Source organism: Nerophis lumbriciformis, linkage group LG01 (genome assembly GCF_033978685.3).
Source record: "Nerophis lumbriciformis linkage group LG01, RoL_Nlum_v2.1, whole genome shotgun sequence".
Lineage (NCBI taxonomy): Eukaryota > Metazoa > Chordata > Actinopteri > Syngnathiformes > Syngnathidae > Nerophis > Nerophis lumbriciformis.
The window spans coordinates 69,174,574-69,194,800 of NC_084548.2; the positions used below are offsets into that span (position 1 = coordinate 69,174,574).

At 43.0% G+C, this 20,227-nt stretch overlaps 1 protein-coding gene across 1 annotated transcript; it reads right to left on the reverse strand.

Annotated features, from left to right (window-relative positions):
* Nucleotides 1-10: 10 nt before the first annotated feature.
* LOC133572336 (snaclec 4-like) lies at nt 11-20,014 on the reverse strand. The gene is made up of 7 exons (XM_061925267.1): nt 20,004-20,014; nt 14,020-14,100; nt 7,120-7,150; nt 6,940-7,025; nt 3,879-4,001; nt 2,655-2,754; nt 11-322 (listed from the first exon to the last, which is right to left on the reverse strand). The coding sequence occupies exons 2-7, from the start codon at nt 14,098-14,100 to the stop codon at nt 216-218; spliced, it is 528 nt and encodes a 175-aa protein (XP_061781251.1). The 5' UTR covers nt 20,004-20,014; the 3' UTR covers nt 11-215.
* Nucleotides 20,015-20,227: the final 213 nt, after the last annotated feature.

Genomic DNA, 20,227 nt, shown 5'->3' on the forward strand with positions numbered 1-20,227 from the left:
CGCTGCCATCTAAAAAACACAAAACAGTAAAAACTTCATTTAAGGTCTTATTGTTAAATGTACAAACATCGGTCACAAGGGATGATAAATGGTAAATGGCTTATACTTGTATAGTGCTTTTCTATCTTTGACACTATTTCCACATTCACCCATTCACACAAACATTCCCACACTGATGGCGGGAGCTGCCGTGCAAGGCCCTAACCGACAACCCATCAGGAGCAAGGGTGAAGTGTCTTGCTCAAGGACACGACGGACGTGACGAGGTTGGTAGGAGGTGGGGATCGAACCGGGAGCCCACCTGTTGGGTTCCTGTTGTATTCTAAATAAAAACAGGATACAATGATCTGCGAATCCTTGTCAACTTACAGTACATCAATTGAGTCCTGAATAAAAGCAAAATATGAGGAATAAGCAAAAATGGCCTAAATGTCACGGCGCGGGCTCGAACACGCTTTTCTCTTTGGCCGTTCGACTCGCCGGCTGCAGCGGCGGTCTACTCGCCGCCGCCACCAGACTCGTCCCCGATGGTTTCGGGCACACTTGGACCAGTTCCCCCCTCCGCCTTCCCTTGTCTCTTGATCTCGTTGCTCTGCTTTCAGTCCTAGGACATCTGGAATCTGCCCATAAGGAGGGGGGTACTGTCACGGCGCGGGCTCGAACCTGCTTTTCTCCGGCAGCTGGGTCTGCCAGCACCTCCATTGACAACGCGCCGAGACACGACCCTCCTCGCGCTGGCCGCGCCACGCCCACATGCCGGCAAGGCTGTGGGCGATCAGCAATCTGCACACCTGGGACTGATGAGGGCGAGCTGTATAAGGACCAGTGGACCCAAGGATCCTCGCCGGAATTTAATCTTCTGTCGTGTTCCGTAAGCCCTGACTATATGGCTGCCTCACGAACTTCCTTCATGCCTTGTTCCTCGTCACTCATAACTCTGGTAACACTCAGCAGTTAATTCTTACACCTAGTCTTACACCATACACCCCTTTGGGTTTTGTCACACACCATTCCTTTGTTTAATTAATTATATTGTTCTTTATTTATTATATGATATTGGTTTTATATATATATATATATATATATATATATATATATATATATATATATATATATACTGTATATAATACAGAGAAATACTTTCCCCTTGTGGTTCTGTGCCGTCACAACTCCCTCCTGTAAACATAACAGTAAGTTCCGGCCAAATTAAATATAAGGACCTGATGGCACAGTTTTTCCTTAGCCCCGCTCCCAGTGACTTTAGCTTCGTCCCAGGGACTTTTCTTTTTTTTGCCACGCAAGATGTCTTTTTCCTTTTCCAGTTTGCCTGGCCGCACCCACCAACCACACTACCAGCACCAACACCAGCTCCCAGGCTGGCCCCCGAGTCAGCACCAGCTCCCAGGCTGGCCCCCGAGTCAGCACCAGCTCCCAGGCTGGCCCCCGAGTCAGCACTAGCTCCCAGGCTTGCCTCCGCGTCAGCACCAGCACCTTGGCCTTCAGCTTCTCAGTCGTCTTCCACATCTCCGGCTCCGACGACATTGTCCTCCACGTCTCCGGCTCTGACGACATCGTCCTCCACGTCTCCGGCTTCGACGACATCGTCCTCCACGTCTCCGGCTTCGACGACATCGTCCTCCACGTCTACGGCTTCGACGACGTCGTCCTCCTCGTCTCTGGCAGAAATCTCCACCGCGCCGCCAACTTCCTCGTCTCCTGCATTGCCCTGTACATGAACGCTTTTTGCGCCAACAGCAGCGACGCCCAGGACATGGGCGTGGTACTCGTGGGCTGCTGTGGTTATGGCGCCACTCGCGTTCGCCGTCTCGACGGCCTAGAAGGTGGCCGTTCCTTGGCCGTTCGACTCGCCGGCTGCAGCGGCGGTCTACTCGCCGCCACCACCAGACTCGTCCCCGATGGTTTCGGGGAACACTTGAGCCAGCGACCCACCACCAGTTCCCCCTTCCGCCCTCCCTTGTCTCTTGATCTCGTTGTTCTGCTTTCAGTCCTAGGACATCTGGAAACTGTCCATAAGGAGGGAGGTACTGTCACGGCGCGCTCTCGAACCGAGACACGCCGAGACACGCCCCTGCTTGCGCTGGCCACGTCACGCCCACATGCCGGCAAGGCTGTGGACAATTTGCTCACGCATTTGTTGACAAAGTGGCGAGCCTCGCCCCATCCTTGTTTGTGAATGACTGAGCATTTCAAGGAAGCTGCTTTTATACCCAATCATGGCACCCACCTGTTCCCAATTAGCCTGCACACCTGTGGGATGTTCCAAATAAGTGTTTGATGAGCATTCCTCAACTTTATCAGTCTTTTTTGACACTTGTGCCAGCTTTTTTGAAACATGTTGCAGCCATCAAATTCCAAATTAGCTAATATTTGCAAAGTTTTCCAGTTTGAACATTAACTATATTGTATTTGCAGTCTATTCAATTAAATGTAAGTTGAAAAGGATTTGCAATTCATCGTATTTTGTTTTTATTAACGATTTACACAACGTGCCAACTTCACTGGCTTTGGGTTTTGCATTATTACAATATAACGATAGTATTAAAAGCTCTACCGTCGGCCAAATGTATGCCATTTATATTGTATATTGTCTATACTGCGCAGCCCAATACAAGATGAAGAAATGTAACTCATACCGTCAATAATCTGTGTTCCACATCCTTCACGATTGCTGAACGACCGTAAAATAAAGTCAACTTCTGATTGGTCAGTCCAAAACAAATCGGACTCCCCACTCTGCAAGGAACAGCACAAAAAAACACATCATTTTTAAAATGTTTACTGTCAAGATTGTTAGCTTCCCGTCCCGGGGCAGCAATGGTGGTTGAAGGGAGAAGGGGAGCGTTGTTAGAGCTGGAGCTGGTTGATGCGGTGCGACTCGGGCTGGGTAAAATAACTGACTTGATGGATTATGGAGCGATATCCTGTGATAGTTTAATGGTTCTTTTCATTTTTAGCAATATGGCATTGATATATTAATATATAATACCTACTCAGTGGCCTTGTGGTTAGAGTTTCCGCCCTGAGATTGGTAGGTCGTGAGTTCAAAGACTATAAAAATGGGAGCCATTACCTCCCTGCTTGGCACTCAGCATCAAGGGTTGGAATTGGGGGTTTAATCACCAAAAATAATTCCCGGGCGTGGCACCGCTGCTGCCCACTGCTCCCCTCACCTCCCAGGAGGGATCAAGAGGATGGGTCCAATACGGAGGACACATTTCACCACACCTAATGTGTGTGTGACAATCATTGGTTCTTTAACTTTAACTCTAACTTTAGCTTTAGTGATGTATGTTTTTCTGTACTTGTGAGGACCCCCTTGTGAGATAGCCGTTTTAAAATATACAGTGCAGGCCAAACGTTTGGACACACCTTCTCATTTCAATGTGTTTTCTTTAATTTCATGACTATTTACATTGTAGATTGTCACTGAAAGGCATCAAAACTATGACGCCTGTGAAGTGAAAACCATTTCAGGGGACTACCGCTCGAAGCCCATCGAGAGAATGCCAAGAGTGTGCAAAACTGTAATCAGAGCAAAGGGTGGCTATTTTGAAGAAAGTAGAATATAAAACATGTTTTCAGTTATTTCACCTTTTATTGTTAAGCACATAACTCCGCATGTGTTCATTCATAGTTGTGATGCCTTCACTGGCAATAGTCATAAAATAAAGAAAGCTCATTGAATGAGAAGGTGTGTCCAAACTTTTGGCCTGCACTGTGTTTATAAAGTAGGTGTGCACTGTAGCAACACTCATTTCTCACACATCCTTCCTTGTATGCGGATGAGAAGATGGATCTTTCATGTTCTATACACAGTACCAACAAATACTTATGAGAACAAGACAACTTTGTTTCACCTCATTTCGAAGTCCAATCCACGGTGACAAAATTTCTAGATTGATGAAGAACCCACTAATGACTGATGCTTCCACTTGGTTGTGGATGGATGCCAAATTCCCACCAAACAGGTTGCAGGTCGCCTAGTCGTGATAAGAGAGTAAAATTAATGAATTCAAGGTCTCCAAAAGGCACAAGTGACTTTTTAACCACTGAGCATTCTGGGATTTGGTTTTGGCTAAAGCTTCAACAACAACAACAAAAAGTCATAACCAAAGTAAAAGCGAAGCTCTGTAATTAATGGAAAACTGGCTAAGTGTGATACGGCCAAAGATAGGACGGAGATGATCAGTTTGTCTGGTATTGTGCCTTTAATACTGTCCAGCCCCACCTTCTCCAGGACAAGCTGGACAGAATACAAGTGGACCCCTGCTTGGTGGCCTGGATTTCAAATTGCCTCACCGATAGGCCACAGTAGGGCAGAGAGGAGGAGTTTCGCAGCATGGTGAGGGACTTTGCTGTCTGGTGCCACAGGAACCTCTTGCAGCTCAATCCGTCAAAGACCAAGGAGCTGGTCATTGACTTTGGGAGGTCGAGTCCAAGGCCACAACCTATTGTGATCGAGGGAGTTGAGGTACAGACTGTGGACTCATTCAAGTACCTCGGGGTGTGGGTGGGTGGACAATAAGCTGGACTGGACTGTTAACACGGACCACTTGTACAGGAAAGGACAGAGCAGGCTGTACTTACTGAGGAGGCTGCGCTCCTTCAACACCTGTAAGAAACTCTTGTGGATGTACTACCAGTCTGTGGTTGCCAGTGTTCTGTACTACATCGTAGTGTGCTGGGGGGACAGTACATCTAAGAAGGACAGCTCCAGACCGGAGAAACTGATCAGGCGATCGGAATAAAACTGGACTCACTGGTGGCGGTGGCAGAGAAGAGGACTGTGGAAAAACTAGTAAGCATCATGGATGATGCCAGTCATCCTCTACATACCGTTCGTTATCAGTAGCCAGAGGAGCCTGTTCAGGGCCAGACTACTTCATCCCAAGTGCAGGACTAATAGACCAAAAAACTCCTTTGTCCCACACACCATTAGACTATACAACTCCTCCATTGTCCACACGTTTAAGTCAGAACTTTGGGAAGACCATTCTAAAACCTTCATTCTAGCCTGATTTAGCCATTCCTTTACCACTTTTGACATGTGTTTGGGGTCATTGTCCTGTTGGAACACCCAACTAGACCCAAGACCCAACCTCCGGGCTGATGATTTTAGCTTGTCCTGAAGAATTTGGAGGTAATCCTCCATTTTCATTGTCCCATTTACTCTCTGTGAAGCACCAGTTCCATTGGCAGCAAAACAGGTGGTGGTGTAACAACATCAAAGTGTACCGTAAAATGTGCACACCCAACCTGGAGTTGTTGACCCTGTCCCTCCATCCCTTCTATCTCCCCCAGGAATTCCCCACTGTTGAAAAAACGAATTTCCCCACGGGGGCCAATAAATCTAAATCTAAATCTAATGTAATCTATAATACAGTATATTGGCCCTCCTTGGATTGAAACCATCCATCCATCCATCAATCTTCTTCCGCTTATCCGAGGTTGGGTCGCGGGGGCAGCAGCCTAAACAGGGAAGCCCAGACTTTCCTCTCCCCAGACACTTCGTCCAGCTCTTTCCGGGGGTCCCGAGGCGTTCCCAGGCCAACCAAGAGAGATAGTTTCCCAACGTGTCCTGGGTCTTCCCCGTGGCCTCCTACCGGTCGGACGTGCCCAAAACACCTCCCTAGGGAGGCGTTCGGGTGGCATCCTGACCAGATTCCCGAACCACCTCATCTGGCTCCTCTCGATGTGGAGGAGCAGCGGCTTTACTTTGAGCTCCTCCCGGATGACAGAGCTTCTGACCCTATCTCTAAGGGAGAGCCACGCCACCCGGCGGAGGAAGCTCATTTTGGCCGCTTGTACCCGTGATCTTGTCCTTTTGGTCATAACCCAAAGCTCATGACCATAGGTGAGGATGGGAACTTAGATTGACCGGTAAATTGAGAGCTTTGCCTTCCGGCTCAGCTCCTTCTTCACCACAACGAAACGATACAGCGTCCGCATTACTGAAGACGCCGCACCGATCCGCCTGTCGATCTCACGATCCACTCTTCCCTCACTCGTGAACAAGACTCTGAGGTACTTGAACTCCTCCACTTGGGGCAAAATCTCCTCCCCAACCCGGAGATGGCACTCCACCCTTTTCCGGGCGAGAACCATGGACTCGGACTTGGAGGTGCTGATTCCCATCCCAGTCGCTTCACACTCTGCTGCGAACCGATCCAGTGAGAGCCGAAGATCTTGGCCAGATGAAGCCATCAGGACCACATCATCTGCAAAAAGCAGAGACCTAATCCTGCAGCCACCAAACCAGATCCCCTCAACTCCCTGACTGCGCCTAGAAATTCTGTCCATAAAATTTATGAACATAATCGGTGACAAAGGGCAGCCTTGGTGGAGTCCAACCCTCACTGGAAACGGGTCCGACTTACTGCCGGCAATGCGGACCAAGCTCTGACACTGATCCTACAGGGAGCGGACCGCCACAATCAGTCTGTTACCCCATACTCTCTGAGCACTCCCCACAGGACTTCCGGTGGAATGCCTTCTCCAAGTCCACAAAGCACATGTAGACTGGTTGGAGCAAACTCCCATGCACCCTCAAGGACCCTACCGGGAGTATAGAGCTGGTCCACAGTTCCACGACCAGGACGAAAACCACACTGTTCCTCCTGAATCCGAGGTTCGACTATCCGGCGTAGCCTCCTCTCCAGTACACCTGAATAGACCTTACCGGGAAGGCTGAGGATTGAAACCTGCTGAGTTTTTGACTACAAAATAAATAATACAAGGAGGTATGTATTGTGCTAACATATCAGATTGATATTGGTACCGGCCAGTACGTAAGGCTAGAATATCGGTATTGTATCAGAAAGGAAAACTTTGTGTCAGGACACCCAAAAAGAATGAAGGGGTGATGTTTAGGCAGAAAAATATACAAAAGTCCAAGTGATCGGAATGGTAAGAACATACCTCTGCTGCAGTAAAATTGATTTGTTGCCTCATGAGGATGAAACAACGATTGTCCAACCGAGTCCAGCCTCCAGGACACTGATTATCTGCATCAGGGATGTTATGTTAGCAAGGAGTCGAGATGTAGAAAAAGAAGCAGGCATTAAACAACTTTCTTTTTTGGAATGGGTAGGCACCTACTTCTCATAGAGGCTCCAGCGTCTTCAGACGACTGTGAAGAAGAAGAAGAAGAAGAAAACACGAATTTGTCACGAAAAGTCAGACTTTCAGAAGAATTCAATCGTCTTTGCAATAGTTCTTGAATTGCATTCAAACTTGCTCCATTTACCAAAACCGTAACACAATCGGAGAGTTACAATATTCTTGAATCCCTTTTTTTTGCAGTTAGGAAGCAGAGCAGGGGGCCTAAAACGGGGATTCTCAACTGGTTAGTTGCGACCCAAAAGTGGATCGTGGACCAGATTTCAGTGGGTCGGGGGATTTGGTCTGTGGACAGATCCGATGTCTGTGAATGCATCTCGTGTTTGTGTCCATGGCGCCATGTTGTGCTTGTCATGTTTCTTTATGTAAAGCTTCAGTCGGAGAGGAATGACATCAAGTGGAGACTTGTAACAAAAACAAGGCACTATAAGGAGATCTTGCCCCAAGTGGAGGAGTTCAAGTACCTCGGAGTCTTGTTCACGAGTGATTGAAGAGTGGATCGTGAGATCGACAGGCGGATCGGTGCGGCGTCTTCAGTAATGCGGACGCTGTATCGATCCGTTGTGGTGAAGAAGGAGCTGAGCCGGAAGGCAAAGCTCTCAATTTACCGGTCGATCTACGTTCCCATCCTCACCTATGGTCATGAGCTTTGGGTTATGACCGAAAAGACAAGATCACGGGTACAAGCGGCCGAAATGAGTTTCCTCCGCCGGGTGGCGGGGCTCTCCCTTAGAGATAGGGTGAGAAGCTCTGCCATCCGGGGGGAGCTCAAAGTAAAGCCGCTGCTCCTCCACATCGAGAGGAGCCAGATGAGGTGGTTCGGGCATCTGGTCAGGATGCCACCCGAACGCCTCCCTAGGGAGGTGTTTAGGGCACGTCCGACCGGTAGGAGGCCGCGGGGAAGACCCAGGACACGTTGGGAAGACTATGTCTCCCGGCTGGCCTGGGAACGCCTCGGGGTCCCACAGGAAGAGCTGGACGAAGTGGCTGGGGAGAGGGAAGTCTGGGCTTCCCTGCTTAGGCTGCTGCCCCCGCGACCCGACCTCGGATAAGCGGAAGAAGATGGATGGATGGATGGATATAAGGCACACTTAAAAGCCTTTAATTTTCTCAAAAATCGACATTGCGCCTTATAACTCGGCGCGCCTAATGTACGGCATAATTCTGGTCGTGCTTACCGACCTCGAAGCCATTTTATTTGGTAAATGGTGAAATGATAAATGTGACCAGTAAATGGCAGTCACACATAAGAGCTACGTGTAGACTGCAGGATGACGCCAGTAAACAACACCACGACTTTAAATGTTCCATTGAGAATGTAGAACATTACACACGGCGCTCAAAAATCCGTCAAAAGGTTTTGGTACGACTTTGGTAAGCTATGAAGCCGCACCGCTTGATGGATTGTCAACATACGAGTATTATTATGGTGTGTGTATAAGGACCGCAAAATGGCACTGTGGAAGTTGCCCTCCAGGGGGTTCTTCGGACCACCAAGCACTGACATGACAGCCCGGTTCAGGTTCACAATACGGTTTAATTTTTCAATAAAGTCTGTCTCTTGCTTTCCAGCAATTGTTTTTGTGTCCGTCTCAGGCTCGCTCTCACTCTTACTCCAACTCCAACACCTCTCTCCTCCCGGCTGCTGCCTTTTAACGGAGCGACAGGTGATTAGATAACCAGGCCCAGGTGGGTCATCAACGCACCTGTCGCTGATTTCGAAGCCGGTCCTGGCACACCCTGCTTGGCTGCAGGCCCGCAGGCCACGCCCCCTCCACAGGCACCCATTAGCAGACTATCTGGTGTTTTGTTTTGCAGTATTATGCAAAACCAACTATTCTTACCTTCTGGTGCCTGCTGATGTGTATTCGGGATCTGCATAAGTCTTGAAAATGTGCGCCCATCCGCCATTGTAGTCAACAAGCGTTCTAACGTGTATATCGCTATGGAAGCGCTAAAAATGACCGGTGTAGTGAGTTTGTATAATTCACCCAAGGAACTTTAGTAATTAGAGAGTTCCGGTCGGACGTTTTTTCACGGGACACATTTCCGGCCTTGTTGTTGCACTAGTGAGCCACGGATGAGGAGATGCTGCTCCAGATGTTATCTTTGTTTTAGCCCGTTAACAGCCAAGAACTACAAGGACCTCAACAAAGATAAGACAAAGCAGAGACAAGGCAATCACAAAGTTGCATCAGATGTGCGAGATGACATCCGATTGTGTAAGTAGGACAGTATTGACAGTCAAAGTTGCATCAAGTGTGAGAGATGACAGATGTGTAAGTGGGACAGTATTGACAGTCAAAGTTACATTGGATGACAGATGTGTAAGTGGGACCTTATTGACAGTCAAAGTTGCATCAGCTGTGAGATTTGACAGATGTGTAAGGGGGACAGTATTGACAGTCAAAGTTGCATCAGATGTGAGAGATTACAGATGTGTAAGTGGGACAGTATTGGCAGTCAAAGTTGCATTAGATGACGGATGTGTAAGTGGGACAGTATTGACAGTCAAAGTTGCATCAAATGTGAGAGATGACAGATGTGTAAGTGGGAAAGTATAGACAGTCAAAGTTGCATTAGATGACGGATGTGTAAGTGGGACAGTATTGACAGTCAAAGTTGCATCAAATGTGAGAGATGACAGATGTGTAAGTGGGAAAGTATTGACAGTCAAAGTTGCATTAGATGACGGATGTGTAAGTGGGACAGTATTGACAGTCAAAGTTGCATCAAATGTGAAAGATGACAGATGTATAAGTGGAACTGTATTGACGGTCAAAGTTGCATCAGATGTGAGAGATGACATCACATGTGTAAGTGGTGCAGTATTGACGGTCAAAGTTGCATCAGATGTGAGAGATGACAGATGTGTGAGTGGGAAAGTATTGTCAGTCAAAGTTGCATTAGATGACAGTTGTGTAAGTGGGACAGTATTGACAGTCAAAGTTGCATTAGATGACGGATGTGTAAGTGGTACAGTATTGACAGTCAAAGTTGCATCAGATGTGAGAGATGACAGATGTGTGAGTGGGAAAGTATTGACAGTCAAAGTTGCATTAGATGACAGATGTGTAAGTGGGACAGTATTGACAGTCAAAGTTGCATCAAATGTGAAAGATGACAGATGTATAAGTGGAACTGTATTGACAGTCAAAGTTGCATCAGATGTGAGAGATGACAGATGTGTGAGTGGGAAAGTATTGACAGTCAAAGTTGCATTAGATGACGGATGTGTAAGTGGTACATTATTGACAGTCAAAGTTGCATCAGATGTGAGAGATGACAGATGTGTGAGTGGGAAAGTATTGACAGTCAAAGTTGCATCAAATGTGAAAGATGACAGATGTATAAGTGGAACTGTATTGACGATCAAAGTTGCATCAGATGTGAGAGATGACATCAGATGTATAAGTGGGACAGTATTGACAGTCAAAGTTGCATCAGATGTGAGAGATGACAGATGTGTAAGTGGGACAGTATTGACAGTCAAAGTTTTATTAGATGTGAGAGATGACAGATGTGTAAGTGGAACAATATTGACATTCAAAGTTGAATCAGATGTGCGAGATGACATCAGATGTGTAAGTGGGACAGTATTGACAGTCAAAGTTGCATCAGATGTGAGAGATGACATCAGATGTGTAAGTAGGACAGTATTGACAGTGAAAGTTGCATCAGATGTGTAAGTGGGACAGTATTGACAGTCAACGTTGCATCAGATGTGCGAGATAACATCAGATGTGTAAGTGGGACAGTATTGACAGTCAAAGTTGCATCGGATGTGCGAGATGACATCAGATGTGCAAGTGGGACAATATTGACAGTCAAAGTTGCATCAGATGTGAGAGATGACATTGATTGTGTAAGTGGGACAGTATTGACAGTCAAAGTTGCATCAGATGTGTAAGTGGGACAGTATTGACAGTCAAAGTTGCATCAGATGTGCAGGATGACATCAGATGTGTGAGTATTGACAGTCAAAGTTGCACCAGATGTGCGAGATGACATCAGATGTTCAAGTGGGACAGTATTGACAGTCAAAATTGCATCAGATATGAGAGATGACATCGGCTGTGTGAGTGGGACAGTATTGACAGTCAAAGTTGCATCAGATGTGCGAGATGACATCCAATTGTGTAAGTGGGACAGTATTGACAGTCAAAGTTGCATCAGATGTGCGAGATGACATCGATTGTGTAAGTGGGACAGTATTGACAGTCAAAGTTGCATCAGATGTGCAAGATGACATCAGATGTGTAAGTGGGACAGTACTGACAGTCAAAGTTGCATCAGATGTGCGACATGACATCAGATGTGTAAGTGGGACAGTATTGACAGTCAAAGTTGCATCAGATGTGAGATTTGACAGATGTGTAAGTGGGAAAGTATTGACAGTCAAAGTTGCATCAGATGTGAGAGATTACAGCTGTGTAAGTGGGACAGTATTGACGGTCAAAGTTGCATCAGATGTGAGAGATGACAGATGTGTGAGTGGGAAAGTATTGACGGTCAAAGTTGCATCAGATGTGAGAGATGACAGATGTGTGAGTGGGAAAGTATTGACAGTCAAAGTTGCATTAGATGACAGATGTGTAAGTGGGACAGTATTGACAGTCAACGTTGCATCAGATGTGCGAGATGACATCAGATGTGCAAGTGGGACAATATTGACAGTCAAAGTTGAATCAGATGTGAGAGATGACATCAGATGTGTAAGTGGGACAGTATTGACAGTCAAAGTTGCATTAGATATGAGAGATGACATCAGATGTGTAAGTGGGACAGTATTGACTGTCAAAGTTGCATCAGATGTGCGAGATGACATCAGATGTGTAAGTGGGACAGTACTGACAGTCAAAGTTGCATCAGATGTGCGAGATGACATCAGATGTGTAAGTGGGACAGTATTGACAGTCAAAGTTGCATCGGATGTGCGAGATGACATCAGATGTGCAAGTGGGACAATATTGACAGTCAAAGTTGCATCAGATGTGAGAGATGACATTGATTGTGTAAGTGGGACAGTATTGACAGTCAAAGTTGCATCAGATGTGTAAGTGGGACAGTATTGACAGTCAAAGTTGCATCAGATGTGCAGGATGACATCAGATGTGTGAGTATTGACAGTCAAAGTTGCACCAGATGTGCGAGATGACATCAGATGTTCAAGTGGGACAGTATTGACAGTCAAAATTGCATCAGATATGAGAGATGACATCGGCTGTGTGAGTGGGACAGTATTGACAGTCAAAGTTGCATCAGATGTGCGAGATGACATCCAATTGTGTAAGTGGGACAGTGTTGACAGTCAAAGTTGCATCAGATGTGTAAGTGGGACAGTATTGACAGTCAAAGTTGCATCAGATGTGCAGGATGACTTCAGGTGTGTGAGTATTGACGGTATTGACAGTCAAAGTTGCACCAGATGTGCGAGATGACATCAGATGTGTAAGTGGGACAGTATTGACAGTCAAAGTTGCATCAGATGTGCAGGATGACTTCAGGTGTGTGAGCATTGACGGTATTGACAGTCAAAGTTGCACCAGATGTGCGAGATGACATCAGATGTGTAAGTGGGACAGTATTGACAGTCAAAGTTGCATCAGATGTGAGAGATGACATCAGATGTGTAAGTGGGACAGTATTGACAGTCAAAGTTGCATTAGATATGAGAGATGACATCAGATGTGTAAGTGGGACAGTATTGACGGTCAAAGTTGCATCAGATGTGTAAGTGGGACAGTATTGACAGTCAAAGTTGCATCAGATGTGCAGGATGACTTCAGGTGTGTGAGTATTGACGGTATTGACAGTCAAAGTTGCACCAGATGTGCGAGATGACATCAGATGTGTAAGTGGGACAGTATTGACAGTCAAAGTTGCATCAGATGTGCAGGATGACTTCAGGTGTGTGAGTATTGACGGTATTGACAGTCAAAGTTGCACCAGATGTGCGACATGACATCAGATGTGTAAGTGGGACAGTATTGACAGTCAAAGTTGCATCAGATGTGAGAGATGACATCAGATGTGTAAGTGGGACAGTATTGACAGTCAAAGTTGCATTAGATATGAGAGATGACATCAGATGTGTAAGTGGGACAGTATTGACTGTCAAAGTTGCATCAGATGTGCGAGATGACATCAGATGTGTAAGTGGGACAGTATTGACAGTCAAAGTTGCATCAGATGTGAGAGATGACATCACATTTGTAAGTGGGACAGTATTGACAGTCAAAGTTGCATTAGATATGAGAGATGACATCAGATGTGTAAGTGGGACAGTATTGACAGTCAAAGTTGCATCAGATGTGAGAGATGACATCACATGTGTAAGTGGGACAGTATTGACAGTCAAAGTTGCATCAGATGTGAGAGATGACATCACATGTGTAAGTGGGACAGTATTGACAGTCAAAGTTGCATTAGATGTGCGAGATGACATCACATGTGTAAGTGGTACAGTCAGCGTTGCTAACAATTAAAAGTTCATAGAAGATTCCACAGGGACTGCTGGGGTCATTTTTGACCCCACTTGTGGAAGAGTGGGGTCGCGATACTAAAACTGCAATTTCTTCAAATAAATGATGAAATAAACATTACTACCTGGAATACGAATATAATACAACTTTTCATTTGAAAGAATAACATGTGGCGTCATTTTTTAACATGCGTGTGCATCCAAGGGTTAAGGGCAGCTACAACTGCGATACAGCCCTCAATGGAAACCACTTTGACCCCTCTGCTGTATAATATCAGTAAATATACCTGTGCTGTATATGTATTAGATTAGTAAATATACCTGTGCTGTATATGTATAAGATTAGTAAATATACCTGTGCTGTATATGTATAAGATTAGTAAATATACCTGTACCGCTGTAGATTGACTTGCTGCTCCAGTAAACAGTCCACTGATCCCACAAAGGAGGGACAACACACAAAGCTCCAATGCCATCTGTGCAATGAAAGACAAGTAGTTACGTATTATTTGCTGTATTTTGGATTTGCAAATGAGCGTGCGGTCAGGTGAGGCAAGTGAAGCAGAACATCAAAAATAAAACGACAAGTATTAATATTTGTCCGTTAAGCTGTGTTGTGCATGTCATTTCTGTGCCGTTTACCATATTGCTCAGTAAGGATGGCTAAAGTTGCATTTTTCCTGATCAAATCAAGTCCGAGATCTGAGATCAGTTTTTCAGTCTTAAGTGCACGACACTCCGTCCTTGTGACTTGCCGTAATGCCCTAAAAAATTCGGCGGCAAGAACATGCCGTGACCGCCCTTGGCTTTTTACTTGTTAATGGACGAGGGACGTAGCGATAAACGGTATAATGATTATTTGCGATAAAATTCCCGACGGTTAGTAATGCAGTCTAATTTTTAAAATACCGGAAACCCGTCATTAATTAATGCATTTTAGGCAACACGAAGTCAGGCGAATGCCCACTAGCGTCGTTTGGCTTGATTATCATGGCGGACTAACTACACGGACTTTGCTGCAGAGATTCCCTCTCAGAGGAAACGGAGCCGAGCGCTTGGTTTAATGTCATAAATGGACATTACCTAAAAAAAATCAATACATTTTATTTATTTTTTTTAAACTCCCTCTGTCAAAATGAAAAAATAGCGATAAAGGCATCATGTAATGACAAAAAGCTGACAAGTTGATATTAATAATGAATAAAAAAAAGTTCATATGTATATATAGTATATGGGTATATATATGTATGTATATATATATATATATTTATATAAATATATATATATATATATATATATATATATATATATATATATATATATATATATATATATATATATATATATATATATATATATGTATATATATATATATATATATATATATATGTCTTAATAAGGTTATCCAAAAAATAGTGCTCGATACCGTAGTAGAGCGCAAATCTCCTGACGATTGAGGGTACCCCCCTCATGAAACAGGCCTGTAGAGATGAAATAGTCTTGTGATTTTTTTCCCCCACACATACATATATATATATATATATGTATGTATATGTATATATATATATATATATATATATATATATATGTATGTATATGTATATATATATATATATATATATATATATATATATATATATATATATATATATATATATATATATATATATATATATATATATATATATATATATATATATGTATATATATATATATATATATATATATATATATATATATATATATATATATATATATATATGTATATATATGTATGTATATATATATATATATATATATATATATATTCATAAATATATATATATATATATATACACATATATATACATGTATTTGTATATATATATATATATATGTATTTATATATATGTATGTATATATATATATATATATATATACATATATATACATATATATAAATACATATATATATAAAAATACAAGTATATATATGTATATATATACATATATATATACATACATATATATACATATATATATATATACATGTATTTTTATATATATATATATATGTATATATATATATATATACAAACACAATATATATATATATATATATTTATATACGTATATATATATATATATATATATATATATATATATATATATATATATATATATATATATATATATATATATATATATATATATATATATCCACCCCCGGGGCCTTGCCACCGAGGAGCTTTTTAACTACCTCAGCAACCTCAGCCCCAGAAATAGGAGAGCCCACCACAGATTCCCCAGGCACTGCTTCCTCATAGGAAGACGTGTTGGTGGGATTGAGGAGGTCTTCGAAGTATTCCCTCCACCGATCCACCACTTCCGCAGTCGAGGTCAGCAGAACACCATCCGCACCATACACGGTGTTGGTAGTGCACTGCTTCCCCTTCCTGAGGCGGCGGATGGTGGTCCAGAATCGCTTCGAAGCCGTCCGGAAGTCGTTTTCCATGGCTTCCCCGAACTCCTCCCATGTCCGAGTTTTTGCCTCCGCGACCGCTGAAGCCGCACACCGCTTGGCCCGTCGTTACCTGTCCGCTGCCTCAGGAGTCCCATGAGCCAAAAGAACCCGATAGGACTCCTTCTTCAGCTTGACGGCATCCCTCACCGCCGGTGTCCACCAACGGGTTCTAGGATTACCGCCACGACAGGCACCAACTACCTTGCGGCCACAGCTCCAATCAGCCGCCTCGACAATAGAGGCGCGGAACATGGTCCATTCGGACTCAATGTCCAGCACCTCCCTCGTGACATGTTCAAAGTTCTTCCGGAGGTGGGAATTGAAACTCTCTCTGACAGGAGACTCTGCCAGGCGTTCCCAGCAAACCCTCACAATGCGTTTGGGCTTGCCAGGTCTGTCCGGCATCCTCCCCCACCATCGCAGCTAACTCACCACCAGGTGGTGATCGGTAGAAAGCTCCGCCCCTCTCTTCACCCGAGTGTCCAAAACATGAGGCCGCAAATCCGATGACACAACTACAAAGTCGATCATAGAACTGCGGCCTAGGGTGTCCTGGTGCCAAGTGCACATATGGACACCCTTATGCTTGAACATGGTGTTCGTTATGGACAATCCGTGACGGGCACAAAAGTCAAATAACAAAACACCACTTGGGTTCAGATCCGGGCGGCCATTCTTCCCAATCACGCCTCTCCAGGTTTCACTGTCGTTGCCAATATGAGCGTTGAAGTCCCCCAGTAGAACGAGGGAATCACCCGGGGGAGCACTCTCCAGTACTCCCTCGAGTGAATCCAAAAAGGGTGGGTACTCTGAGCTGCCGCTTGGCGCGTAAGCGCAAACAACAGTCAGGACCCGTGCCCCCACCCGAAGACGCAGGGAAGCTACCCTCTCGTCCACCGGGTTGAACTCCAACATGCAGGCTCTGAGCCGAGGGGCAACAAGAATTGCCACCCCAGCCCGTCGCCTCTCACTGCCGGCAACGCCAGAGTGGAAGAGAGTCCAGCCCCTCTCGAGAGAACTGGTTCCAGAGCCCTTGCTGTGCGTCGAGGTGAGTCCGACTATATCCAACCGGAACTTCTCTACCTCGCGCACTAGCTCAGGCTCCTTCCCCCCCAGCGAGGTGACGTTCCACGTCCCAAGAGCTAGCTTCTGTAGCCGAGGATCGGACCGCCAAGTGCCCTGCCTTCGGCTACCGCCCAGCTCACATTGCACCCGACCTCTATGGCCCCTGCTATGGGTGGTGAGCCCATTGGAGGGGGGACCCACATTGCCTCTTCGGGCTGTGCCCGGCCGGGCCCCATGGGGACAGGCCCGGCCACCAGGCGCTCGCCATCGTGCCCCAACTCCGGGCCTGGCTCCGGAGGGGGGCCCCGGTGACCCGCGTCCGGGCGAGGGAAATCTGAGTCTCGGTTCTTGCATTTCCATAGAAGTCTTCGAGCTGCTCTTTGTCTGATCCCTCACGTAGGACCTGTTTGTCTTGAGAGACCCTACCAGGGGGCATGGAAGCCCCCGGACAACATAGCTCCTAGGATCATTGGGACACGCAAACTCCTCTACCACGTTAAGGTGGCAGCTCAGAGAGGAGTATATATATATATATATATATATATATATATATATATATATATATATATATATTTATTTATTTATTAGAGATGTCCGATAATATCGGCCTGCCAATATTATTGGCCGATAAATGCGTTAAAATGTAATATCGGAAATTATCGGTATCGTTTTATTTTATTATCGGTATCGTTTTTTTATTTTATTTTTTTAAATAAATCAACATAAAAAACACAAAATACACTTACAATACACTTATATATATATATATATATATATATATATATATATATATATATATATATATATATATATATATATATATATATATATATATATATATATATATATACACATGTATTTTTATATATATATGTATTTATATATATATATGTATATATATATATATATATATATATATATATATATATATATATATATATATATATATATATATATATATATATATATATATATATATATATACACATGTATTTTTATATATATATGTATTTATATATATATATGTATATATATATATATATATATATATATATATATATATATATATATATATATATATATATATATATATATATATATATATATATATATGCAAACACTATATATATATATATATATATATATATATATTTATTTATTAGAGATGTCCGATAATATCGGCCTGCCGATATTATCGGCCGATAAATGCGTTAAAATGTAATATCGGAAATTATCGGTATCGTTTTTGTTTTTTTATCGGTATCGTTTCTTTTTTTCTTTTTTTTCTTTTTTTTAATTAAACAACATGAAAACACAAGATACACTTACAATTTAGTGCACCAACCCAAAAAACCTCCCTCCCCCATTTACACTCATTCACACAAAAGGGTTGTTTGTTTCTGTTATTAATATTGTGGTAGGTTCCTACATTATATATCAATATATATCAATACAGTCTGCAAGGGATACAGTCCGTAAGCACACATGATTGTGCGTGCTGCTGGTCCACTAATAGTACTAACCTTTAACACTTCATTTTACTCATTTTCATTAATTACTAGTTTCTATGTAACTGTTTTTATATTGTTTTACTTTCTTTTTTATTCAAGAAAATGTTTTTAATTTATTTATATATATTATTATTTATATTTTATTAGATTTTTTTTTTTAAACGTACCTTATCTTCACCATACCTGGTTGTCCAAATTAGGCATAATAATGTATTAATTCCACGACTGTATATATCGGTTGATATCGGTATCGGTAATTAAAGAGTTGGACAATACCGGAATATTGGATATCGACAAAAAGCCATTATCGGACATCCCTAGTATATATATATATATATATATATATATATATATATATATATATATATATGCTTTGGTGCCCTATTATATGAGGCCTCCTTTAAGGCAACACTTGCCTTGACCTTAAAAAGTTAAAATTGGAGGCCTGTTGGTTGTATACGAGGCAGAACCCTGAGAAGTTGTAGTGAGTTTAAAGAGGTGAGGGACGTCCAATATTATTCTTTTTTTTTTCATTCTTGAACAATACACAAGACTCTCTCTAGGTGGCAGTACTTCCTAAATGAACCAACAGGCTCAACCAGGAAATATGACCAAATATTCGTACATAACCCTACAGGTTTACAGGTAATGAGGAAATGAATGAGGAAATATTGTCTGGTTGTTTGAACGGTTTTTTTTTGTTGTCTCCGAGAGGGGGGGCGTGACAGAAAATAATTGAGAACCACCGATCTGGAGTTATTAGACGTATATCGGGTGTTGCGTTCAAGTCTTAAACAGACTTTGAAAAGAGTAAAATAAACCAACTTTTTGGGTGTAATAATAGATGAGAAATTGAACTAGAAATCTCATAAGAAATATACAACATAAGAAATGTCAATTATGACTAAAGCAAAATATATTTTCTACTGCTCACCAGTGTTACCATATCTTAGTTGTGCAGAAATATGAGGACATAAGCACAAAAGTACACGTATTCAGTTAGCATGTAACAAAAAAAGAAAGATGAGTTAGAATAATGACATAATTCATACAAAAAGTCACTAATGAAGATTTTTGCCCAAATGAGGGTGATGAGTTATTTTTTTGGACGTTCTGTTTGTTTTTGTTTTTTAGCACATATGAATTTAAAGTAAAACAAACTAATTGCTTCATTGCCTCACCTGGCATGAACCTCCCCGAACTTCCTAAAATCACATTGAGCCTCAATCCTGACTGCATGAAAGAGTACTAAAACAAACAAACTTGACGTGCCAGTAAGAAAAGATGCAAAGTTTGTTACCTTTCCCCGAGGCTGACGGCCACGACTGCTTTTGTTTTGAAGCCAGCTGGAATGTTAAATAGGCGTCAACACGCCTTCTGCCACCAGGAAGCAAACGTCTTTAAAAAACTAGAACCTCTGCCAAAATACAATCAGGAGTAATTTTTTTTTTTTTTTTTTAACAAAATGTAAACTAGTACTTGGTAATGATCAGCACGTTCTTGCCATTGGTCTACAGGGTCAGA

Coding starts and splice junctions, on each gene's coding strand:
- LOC133572336 (XM_061925267.1), bottom strand. CDS start 14,100: ATGGCATTGGAGCTTTGTGTGTTGTCCCTCCTTTGTGGGATCAGTGGA. Junction 7,151..14,019: donor CAGCAAGTCAATCTACAGCG/GTACAGGTATAT, acceptor TCTTCTTCACAG/TCGTCTGAAGACGCTGGAGC. Junction 7,026..7,119: donor CGCTGGAGCCTCTATGAGAA/GTAGGTGCCTAC, acceptor TCCCTGATGCAG/ATAATCAGTGTCCTGGAGGC.